The 11847-nt window shown below is 39.8% G+C and overlaps 1 protein-coding gene across 1 annotated transcript; it reads right to left on the bottom strand.

Moving 5' to 3' along the window:
• Positions 1 to 1082: 1082 nt before the first annotated feature.
• nptx1l (neuronal pentraxin 1 like) lies at positions 1083 to 10384 on the bottom strand. The gene is made up of 5 exons (XM_056250753.1): positions 9816 to 10384; positions 8917 to 9124; positions 5535 to 5779; positions 5049 to 5228; positions 1083 to 2324 (listed from the first exon to the last, which is right to left on the bottom strand). The coding sequence occupies exons 1-5, from the start codon at positions 10254 to 10256 to the stop codon at positions 2103 to 2105; spliced, it is 1296 nt and encodes a 431-aa protein (XP_056106728.1). The 5' UTR covers positions 10257 to 10384; the 3' UTR covers positions 1083 to 2102.
• Between the last annotated feature and the right edge of the window lie 1463 nt (positions 10385 to 11847).

Genomic DNA, 11847 nt, shown 5'->3' on the forward strand with positions numbered 1-11847 from the left:
TTTTTCCCAACCAAATTCGAGTCACGTCATCTTCAGACAGTGCTGACAAAAAGTTATGGTTTTCGTGTCGATCGACGAAACCGTTTTCGTATACTGCAGCAACAAAGTTGAGGCATGATGCCAAAATGACTCTGATGTTGTATCTCTGCAATGCTTTGACATATTGACCCCAAACTTTGCATGTTATGTCACCTTACTCTGACCACAACACATCAAGTTGGTCATAGCACCACCTATTGGTCTAAAGTGATAAACCATTAAATCAAATTACTAATGATTGTACTTATGATTTTCCAGCCAATTTTCTTAAAATGGTCTTCAATTGCTCATTGTTGCATTTGGTCTGATGCTCCCAGCCATGTTGGCATGACATGTTCTTTGTGATTGGCCCTGATAATTGCTTGCTTGCATTGTTCATGGCATACCATATTTACATGTTGGTAAGATGTTCTTTTTCTTTCTAAGTGAGTGGTTCTTGACCAGAACAAACTAAAACCTGGGACCAGAGAGTATGCCAATATTTAAAAGTCTAGCTATGTGGGTATAACATCTACAGTCCAAAAGTGTGAGGTCGGTTAGATCTTTTAATGTTTTTAAAGAAAATCTCTTTTCCAAGGTTGCATTATTTGATTAAAAATACAGTAAAAAGTAATATTGTGAAATATTATTACAATTTAAAATATTAATATGCTAATATGTAACGGGGTGTCATTACTCCCGTCTTCAGTGTCACTTGATTCTTCAAAAATCATTGGTGCTTCGGAAATCTTTCTGATTATTATCAATGTTGGAAACAGTAGTGCTTAATATTTTTTGTGGAAACCATGATTTTCTTTTTCAGGATTAATTGATTAGAAGATTCTTGAATAGAACGTTCAAAAGAACATAATTTAATTATAAAGACATTTTTATTACATTATAAATGTCTTTATAGCGTCACTTTTGATCATTTATCCTTGCTGAATAAAAGTATTTATTTATTCAAATACTTACTGACCCCAAACTTTTGAATGTATTTTTTCCCAGCAGTTCATGGCATATGTTTATGGCAAAATCAATCATTTAGGCACTAACACGTGTGCTATTTTTTGTATAACAATTTTATTACAAAACTTAGACCTTTTTCATCTTTCAGTGCTGCCATGCTTTTAGCATATAACAATACAGTATAAAATCTCAACCCAAAATGAGCTAATAAAAGCAATTGTTCATTGATGCTGTTGCAGCATTTAGATGTTCATGCTGTTTTCTTTACACGTAACATTCCTTGAAAAATACAAACACCTGCCGAGCACGCCACGATTTAAACAACTGAATTACCAGCCTGACCATTTCAATTGTGACAAGTTGTAATCAACATAACGTATCAGTAGTTACACAAGGAAAGAAAGAGATAAATAGAAGTACATTGCAAATAATGACAAATGTGTCGAGTTTTTTTTTTTCAACAGCCCAAGGCACCCAGGCTTGAAATGTGTTGGCAATTATCAAGTTATTTTTTTTAACAACCCACACACACATACACAGACACACCAAAAAAAAAAAAAATGCTTCAAGCAGGAGGTGATAAGACAGAACAGAAGCGTGTGAAAAAAGAATAACACACTCAGCTTTGCTTGTTTTACATTCTACATCCGAAGTTCACAGTGAGTATCCCAGGCAGTGGATAGATCTATCTAATAATCCTGATGGAGAACAGTAACCTAAGTGGTTCAGAAATCTACTGCATGACTACATGGCTTCCTGTACGCAGGGAGCGGTCAAATGATCCAGGCTGTTAAGATGGAAGTCTGAGCCGTATCACGTTAAGTAGTTTTCCAGTAAGGCGTTGCTTGCCTAAAGCAGAACCACGGTGCCTTCAAGCTAAAACTCTGAATTATCACCAACACCAGCTTTTGCCTTCCACATCCAAAAATAAATGACAAAGACGTGATCGTTTTTAGGACTGAGAAGTGTTAAGAGACAAGAAATATCTAGAAAATTCCCGTTGATATTGATGTCCATGTTCGGCCTTGATTGAAAATGTGCTTTAAAGATGAATGATTTGGTAACAGACCCCTGGTAACTCGTATCTCCCATTGGCTGGGAGATTTCTGTGCTCTTTAGTTCAGTTGGCGGCAGGCCTCAAATGTCCATTTCGAGGCCCCTCCGTAGATCTCAATGCTGGTTTCCAACCAAGAGAAGACGTTCCCCACTAGTGCTTTGCTGCTGCATGTGGCCAAGTTATAAATCTCTCCCACGGACAGCTTTCGGTCCCAAATGTTGAAATTGGCCATGTCACCGACAAACGCTTGAGTAGCATCAAACCCTCCACCGAGAGTGTCCTGCAGGTAGATAACATTTATTTGAGATGCTGATAAAATAAACGTTGAATGCCTTCAAAGACATACGATTAGTCCCTGTTAACCTTTGAAGCTAATCTGCACATAAATGATTCATAAATGCGTTTCATCCCTACAGTCGTCTTTGAAGGTCTCTCCATTTAAAATGAGCCCAAACCTTCTTGTCTATTGGCTGTGCTATAGAGTATTTTAGAACTGACTGTTTACAGTGATAACTTCGTATAATTGGCTCTGAAACTAAACATAGTGTGTTGACCTCTAAGGGCTTTTCACACTGTGCTTAAAGGTGCTGTATGTAATTCTTTGACTGTACTAAATCATAAAAATACCATAAAATGTTTGCAGATATTGTAGAAAACATGCTAAATTCACATAAAAACAATGATACCGGCAGTTATTCTACTTTGAAATGTGTGTTCTGTGTTGGAATTTCTGTTTTTATTTCTATATGTGTGATTCCACCAGCTGCCAATTTACCCAATAATAGTTCGACACCCCGGGTTGCCAGTTTGTTGAAAACACAGCGTATTGCAGCCATGGAAGCCAGCAAACGAAATTGGCCAGAGATCGCATATTCTACCCGACCTAAAAAGCCTCGGCATCCATCTACAAATCTTTATGAATGGGATCATGTTAAAACACGGATAAATCAACTCATCAACTTCCAGATTAAAGGCCAGATTTAATAAACAGGGCAAATTAGCGCAATTCCAAAAAAGCGCAGATGGGAGTGGAAAGTTTTGTGCAAATTAAAGAACATAGAGGCAACCGGATCATTTCCAAAATGAATTTAATTAGAAAATTAGAATCTGGTTTAAGTCATGCTTTTTTGGGGGCGGTTCATAATGGTGCAGAAAAAAAAAAACGGTAAACTGACTAACCTAAGTCACCTGCCCTTCAATTGTTAATTGCGCTTGCTCCCGTTGGTGTCCTCAATCTGGCAACCCGCATGAGCATTGAGGAGGAGGGGGTGGGGCAAACAACTCTCTCCAATATTTTTTTATTTGGACTGCAGTACTCATTTTAACCACTAGCTGTCAATATTACATACTGCCCCTTTTACCCCAGGTTATCGTCGGGCTAAACGCTCGTTGGTGTTATAAGCCCCCAATGGAGCCTTCAAGGCAGCGCTGCATGGAAGGCGCTCCCCGCCCCATGCCGCCTTTCAGCCAATCGCAACAATGGTGCTCGCATTCAACTTTGAGAACCAACGAGCGATCAATCTTGACTCCACTCAACTTGGTACGGTAAGTTGCATAGAGCAATATTCTAAGATCTGAATTCATAATGAAATGTTTTATTATTATAAAAAAATGACTATGCTTTGAAATATAGCCCACACTAGCTGCTAGGGATTTTCTTTGCCGCCGGCCGGACATGCTCAGCTATCTAGCTAACTGTGAACAGATTGGCAATGGTAGATTTTGCAGCGATTGGCTGAAACGCGGCAGGGGGCGGGGAGCCCCTTCCATGCAGCGCTGCCTTGAAGGATCCGTTGGGGGCTTAAAACACCAACGGGCGTTCTAAACCCTGCTTATAACCCCGGATGAAGGAGCGTTTCACACTTGTAATTTAGAAGCGGGATTAGCATGTTTTTTTACCCAGGGTTATGAAACCCTGCTCCGGAGCAGGGTTAGCACTGCTTTTACGGTGTTAACCCTGCATTGTGGTGCCAAACTTGTACAGTGTGAAACAAAGCGGTGTTAGTATGTTATGAACCAATAGCGTGCCTCATATTCACATGTTTTGGTCTGTCATTCAAACACAGTGCTTTGTATAAAAAGTAGTTTCAGCATTTGAGGGGAAAAATGTCAAATGGTGACAGAAGACGTGACAATTGGAGTGAAGAAGAGACTGTTTCAATCTTACCTTTGTAATTCAAAACGTCCATTCAGAATTAACATAATAGTACAGTCGGCAATATATAATATCAGGATGCGCAATGCTAGTGTAGAGCCCTTATGTAAGCATATCACATGCGGTATTTATCCAATCAGTGACACTTACACCGCAAATATGTGGTGATAATATAGGTAATATAATATAATATAATATAGGTCATACGGATTAGACGAGTTGCTTGGTTTAAAAGTGATCTGGGCGTCATACATCGCTACACTTTTGAGCATAGAAAATTAGCCTATTTTCACCTGCGAAACTTCGCCGAAATTTTGCAAATGTGACCACGCCTTTAGGCAGCATCCTAACTAAAATGTAACTTCCTAAGTGAACATTTACATGCGTTGTAATGTTATTGAAATTGTGCCCCTTACACAAACTCACAATAGTGTTTAGCACTAAATATTTCTAAGCTAGTATGTGATCCACCAATACCATAAAAATACAAAACATTAAATATTATTTATGTATGTTTTTCAAATATATCTTTTTAAGACTGTTGAAAATTTTAAATGAATTGCTTGCTACAATAAATTATTGGATTGTCTTATCTGAGAAGAATACATGTCATGCTGCCTGTTAATTTGGCAAAAAAACAAGGTGTTGTACAAGGCAGTTGCGTTTGGAGGAGCCTCTGCATGGGAGAAAGCCTGCGATGCCTTAAAATGCAGCTATGTAGGCAGCTCGCTGTGTTTTGGAACAGAGCCATTGTGTATTCTTCGCTCATCATTAAATCATCTTTGTGTAACACCTTGGGCTACAACACTTTTCTGTATTGATGAGTGAAATCAAACAGAGGACGCATACCTGCTCTTGTCCCAGAATCAATACCCCTTGTGGTTTGATTGGATGATAAGGGGCCAGACTGTCCCCATTTCCCCTCATTACACCATCCTGATAAGCTTCCCACACTCCATCTCGAGTGGTCCATGTGATACAAATGTGATGCCATTTCCCATCGTTGATCAGGAAAGGTAGCTTAGCAACCTACATCAAAAGAGGGCAAAAACCGATGAAACCTAAACATCACGTTAATTTTGATGCAGACTGGCTGCTTTAAGTCCATGCATTTATCCATCCAATCCATCCATCCATCCATCCATCCATCCAATCCATCCATCCATCCATCCATCCATCCATCCATCCATCCATCCATCCATCCATCCATCCAATCCATCCATCCATGCATCCATCCAATCCATCCATCCATCCATCCATCCATCCATCCATCCATCCATCCATCCATCCATCCATCCATCCATCCAAATAAATGCCGATAGAGTGGGAATGTACCTTGTCATTGATGAGCATTTCCATTGGGTTGTTTCCCCACTCAATAAGAACCAGTTCATTGGCCTGTCCTGGGACTGCGTAAGAGAAAGGCGTCCCCACTCCTGGAGAGGCATTGGATTTGAGCCACATGCACACTGTGAAGGCGTACATCTCCGGCAGACTCTTCTTGACTTTAGCATACATGTAGTTGGTCCTCAGAGGGAACGTCAGCTGAAATTTATCCAGTGGTCTGTTGTCCTTTTGACCTGTTATTAAAAAAAGAAATAAATACAAACATCAATCCTAAAACAATATTTAACATCTTACCATTGCAGTTTACTATATAGCAGTATAACTGAATAGCAAAATTGATAACTGTATAGCAAAATAACTGTACAGCCACATTTCCACGAAATTACCCGGACCAAATTGTCCCAGGAACTTTTTTTCCCCAAGACATGTTGCGGTCTCAGTTTCCATCGTGGTCTAAAGTACCATGAGGATTATGCAAATTAGTCCGGTGACGTAGGACTGCGCACTACTTTCCAGTTCCCGCTGTATTCCAATCCTCTGAATTTAAGCTTAATAAAGCCAGAACTTCGTCGTCGGTCCATCGGATCATCGTTCGTACTTTTTAAACTCCACTGTTGATTCGAGTAGCAAACAACTCTTACTGCACGCAACGCAACAGATTTAAAAATGGTGGTTGAAATAAAATGCAGCGGAGTCAACAATCAAAATGCGGCATTAGCTCTCAACCAATCAGCATGTTCAGCGCCCAAGTCACACCCCCGAAAGTTCCTGAACTTTGAGAAAGTACTACCTCGCCAGCAGGGACTTTCTGAGGGTGACATTAGACCCTGGTTCCTGCGATGGAAAGTACCACCCCAAAGTCCCTAGTTCCTGGGGAAAGTTCCTGTGGTGGAAACTCGGCTAAACGCATACAAAATCTCTATACATAATTCTAATCAACTATTCATTGCCGTCTATAAATGTAATCCTATAAAGAAAATATAATAAAAGCAAAAAAACAAGGTGTGTTTTAAAGTATACTTATAAGAAATAATAATAACAACCAAAAACATCTATTGATTTATTTGTTTCTTTTCGCCTGGGGAAAGAAAAGCACACTAGTTCTGTCCTCCCACCTGGGAGCCTCCCTCGTCTTACTTATTTCTACCCTTGTGTTTGATTCGCGCTACAGGTAACAAGGAGTAAAAGCCGCAATCAATGGTTGCCATCATTCCTGGTCTCAGGCAGAGGAATAGTTCACCCAAAAACTACATTCTGTCATACGATTTACTCACTCTCAAGTTGTTCCAAACCCATACAATATTCTCTCCTCCATGGAACAATAACGAATGTGTTAAACACGCTGCTCCTTAAGTCTTAAACAAGTCATACAATCGCTAGACTGCAAGTTGTTATTCCTACAAACCTCTTACATCAAGACATATTAAACATGATTTCTAATCAATTAATCTGTTATTTTATTCCAAATCCTGCTCAATGTTTTCATCCAAACAATATACAAATTACCTTTTTTTGAACATGCGTAGTAGTAACAAATTACTGCCATTTACATTATAGATGTAAGACTCTTTATGATCCCATTACTGGTACTGTTCTTATAAAATACAGTTACCTAATGTAACATCAAAACACAAATATTTATCAACATGAATATTTAGTCACAATGATTTATCCCTTTCTGTCCTGAATTGATAACATTTACAGATACGAATAACAGTAAAATGTGAGTTATGTACCAGGCTAGGGCAAACCCCTTGTAAAGAGCGTTAATCTGACACAAGCTGACAGGCAACATGAAACTAGATGCTCATTAACTTCTCTGAAGCAGCTCATATAAAGTGCGCTCATGCTTTTTGGCCACTTGCGTCGTGCACTTTTCTATTACAGCTCGCTCTGACCGCTGCCACTGAATGCATTATATGCTCCTCGTATGAGGGTGGATGAGGTTCTGTGAACACAGTGCAAAAACTCGTCTAATCAATTATGCTATTCATGGTTATTTTCAGTAACAATTTTATTGATTTGATCAATTAGTCATTAAAGGGTTAGTTCACCCAAAAATGGAAATGATCCCAAGATTTACTCACCCTCAAGCCATCCTAGGTGTATATGACTTTCTTCTATCAGCCAAACACAGAGTTATATTAAAAAAAATTACTGGCTCTTCCAAGCTTTATAATGCGAGTTAAGGGTACCTTAGAGTTTGAAGCCCCAAAAAAAGCGCATTCGACCATATATCATAAAAGTTATCCAGATGGCTGCAAGGGGTTAATAAAGGCCTAGTAAAGGTTAACTGAAGTGAAGCAATGCAGTTTTGTAAGAAAAAATATCCCTATTTATGACTTTATAAACTGTAATCACTGGCGTCCGGTAAGGGTCGTACGCGAGTCTAGTTCCGGTGGAAGATTGACCTCTGACCCAACGCATGACGTAGTGACAAACGCGGAAGCGCAGAGGATAGAGTAAAACAAAACACCGGTCAAGAATTAGAAGTCTAAAACAAATTTTTTTTTTTAAAGAGAAATATGGGAGAAGCTTATGTTTGTTGTTTGAACCACGATAGGCGTTCACTCTCACCTAAGCTTACGCTATACTCCTACATATACGTCATGCGTCGGGTCAGAGGTCACACTTATGGATTACTTTTATGATGGATGGATGTGCTTTTTTGGGCTTTAAAATCTTAAGCCCCCTTCACTCCCATTATAAAGCTTGGAAGAGCCAGGATATTTTTTTTTTTACTATAACTCCGACTGTGTTTGGCTGAAATAAGAAACTCATATCCACCTAGGACGGCTTGAGGGTGAGTAAATGATAGGATCATTTTTATTATTGGGTGATCAATTTTTATTATTGGGTGATTAAACGATCTATAAAAACATAATTAAAGCTTGGTGATGTGATTGGATGGAAAAGCTCAGCTTGGTACAAGTACAAGTCTCTTTGTACTTCACAGAAGAAATTATTTGTGTGGAATAAAATGAGGGTGGGTAATGATGAAAATCCACATCCCGTAAAGTTCCCTTCATGCCTTTAAGACTGTAAAAGGTTGCGGGAAATTATGCATTTTAATGACTGACGAAAACGTGATTCACATGAATGGAAATTCAAAAAACGCATGAGCTTGCAAAAAACTCTCTGTAAATCATGCTATAAAGCTGGTTGGGTGGAATTGGATATGCAAAGCAATGCAGCTCTGTAGACCCCCTCCTCTCTGCGACACACCAGCGACACCACGACGGCAATTTATTATCCATGCTGGCTCGCTCAAGAGTATTTCCCTCGTAGAAAAAAAAAGCAGGTAAGGAAAGCGCTCGTTACATCTACACGACACGCATGTGATAGGTGGAGCAGAAACGCGAACGGTTACCTTTTTCTAGATCGGTTATTCTCTGGTGCAGTGAGGTGAGAGTGGACTCCACGCGCCCGCGCTGCTCGCTCTCGTTGCGCAACCCGGGCTTCCCTTCCTCCAATCCGTTCACACGGGACAGGACCTGCTTCTCCAGGTCGTCGATTTTGTTCTGAAGAAGATCCTTCAAGCTGTTCGCCTGGACGGAGTTGTTATTCCGGCTGAATTGCTATGAAAGATAATTGTGAACATTTGTTTGTGAGATAAATGTTTCATTTGAGTTTACATAAAGAAAAAGAAAAAACGCCAACCTTATAAGAAAGGCGCACTGGTGCTATGAAATATCGAGTAAATGTATTCCATGTAATCAAAATGACTGAAGTCATATTTGATCCATTAACCTGAATGAATTAAGTTACACAAATAAAAAGTAATTTTAAAGGGTCCAGATTATGATTATTAAACAACTGCACACTGTTTATAATGCATTTTTTTAGTTAAGAGTTTTTTTTTGTATTCCTACATTTTTATATCATGCATTTGTTATTCCTACATTTTTATGTTACAATGTTCATTATCAGAAAATAGGCTAGTTTACGTAAAAAAAACAAAACAAATGCGTTTAAACGTTAAGTAGCCTAAGCAAGACTCATCTTACTGGTCATGGTGTGAAAGATTCTGAATAGTTATTTTAATATTAATTTAATTATTTCATTTTAATCTACGGGTTTCTGTCAGCAGTCTCGGTAGGCGTAATGCGTCTTTTAAAAGAGGATTATGCGCCATTATTCAGCACCGCTGAATACACCATTGGTGTACTATTCTAAAAATAAAGTTGTGAGAATCGCAACTGAATGCGTTCTCCTATAAATAATAATCCACCGCGGATGGAAGAAAGCGCTCCAGGAGAACAAACATACCTCCAGGTTTTCAAGCCTCTGCTTGAGTGACTGTAAAGTCTGCGAGAGTTGAGCCAGTGTGTCCGTGGGACCCCTCGACACATCTCCCATTGTGTTCTTGGTGCCCATTTCCTTCCGTCGTCCGCCGACCCGCGCGTCTCCGGGCTCGGATGCGCTCTGACTTTCACACCGCGTCAGCTTGGAAGTCAGTTCCCTGATGGTTTCCTTCTGGTTCATGATCGTTTCCTTCTGTTGGAGCACAGTCTCTCGCAGTTGCATGACCGTGCTCTTGAGGTCCTCCCCGGGAACGCTGTTCTGCAGTGTGGCGGCGCATATGTCCATATCCTTGGGAACGGACGTGCAAATGAACTGTGTCTGTCCGAAGTCCTGGCTCATCCCGTCCGCTAAAAGACAAAAAAGTAACAAAAGTTTCCAGTGCATCCCTCTCGTTCCAGCCTCCATGGCGCGTTTGTTTTCGAAGTCTCTTCTGAACAAGTGATTTCAGTAGCACTCTCTCTCTCTCTGTCTGTCTGTCTGTGTGTCTGTCTCTCTCTCTCTCTCTCTGACAGCTTGTGCTGGTTGTAATCCGGTTGTGGTGCGCGCGGGGTTTATATAGCACGCGCGTCTGCGGCGGTGAGCTGCATCACGCGCCTGATCATGATCTCCCGCCCCTGGATATTAAAGCAGAAAAAAACATCCAGTAAGTCAGAGAAACTATTTATTTATTTATTTATTTTACCCCGGTGGCCGGATTTAATTTTTTTTTCTAAAGCTGAGTTAATTCTACACAATCATTGGAAGATTTTCGTCTTTGCGGGAGGAAAAGAAAAATCGTTACGTTTTACAGAGAAATAAGTTTGTTATATGCAGTAGCCTATATGCCTATACTTTTACAGTAAAATATTACGTTTTTTTTCAAAGTACACAATGTATGAGGGTCAATGACATGACGTATATTTGTGTCCAAGTGCATTATTTCCTTTTAAAATTATTAGATAAATTCATGACATATCACTTTGTTCTATAAACACCATTTCCTTTGAATACATCTTTAGTACATTTAAATAATCTACATATTATTTGATGTTTTTGTTAACTTAAACCCACAAAATGTCAGGTGGTGCAACTGTCTGAACAAATGAACAGACTAAGAAACTATTTAAAATGGTGTCTTAATAATACAAAATTAAACACTAAATAATATGGCATCGTTTTATAACTTTATAAATAAAAGTTGTTTTACAGCTGTTGAGATCATTTAAATGTGTGTGTATATATAATATATAATAATAATATATATAATATATACACTCACCGGCCACTTTATTAGGTACCCCATGCTAGTAACGGGTTGGACCCCCTTTTGCCTTCAGAACTGCCTCAATTCTTCGTGGCATAGATTCAACAAGGTGCTGGAAGCATTCCTCAGGGAGTTTGGTCCATATTGACATGATGGCATCACAAAGTTGCCGCAGATTTGTCGGCTGCACATCCATGATGCGAATCTCCCGTTCCACCACATCCCAAAGATGCTCTATTGGGTTGAGATCTGGTGACTGTGGAGGCCATTTTAGTACAGTGAACTCATTGTCATGTTCAAGAAACCAATTTGAAATGATTAGAGCTTTGTGACATGGTGGAAGTAGCCATCAGAGGAAGGGTACATGGTGGCCATAAAGGGATGGACATGGTCAGAAACAATGCTCAGGTAGGCCGTGGCATTTAAACGATGCCCAATTGGCACTAAGGGGCCTAAAGTGTGCCAGGAAAACATCCCCCACACCATTACACCACCACCACCAGCCTGCACAGTGGTAACAAGGCATGATGGTTCCATGTTCTCATTCTGTTTACGCCAAATTCTGACTCTAACATCTGAATGTCTCAACAGAAATCGAGACTCATCAGACCAGGCAACATTTTTCCAGTCTTCAACTGTTCAATTTTGGTGAGCTCTTGCAAATTGTAGCCTCTTTTTCCTATTTGTAGTGGAGATGAGTGGTACCCGGTGGAGTCTTCTGCTGTTGTAGCCCATCCGCCTCAAGGTTGTGCG

The sequence above is a fragment of the Rhinichthys klamathensis genome, unplaced genomic scaffold, assembly GCF_029890125.1.
Source record: "Rhinichthys klamathensis goyatoka isolate OS25496 unplaced genomic scaffold, OSU_Roscu_1.1 h1tg000004l_1, whole genome shotgun sequence".
In the NCBI taxonomy this organism is placed as follows: Eukaryota; Metazoa; Chordata; class Actinopteri; order Cypriniformes; family Leuciscidae; genus Rhinichthys; species Rhinichthys klamathensis.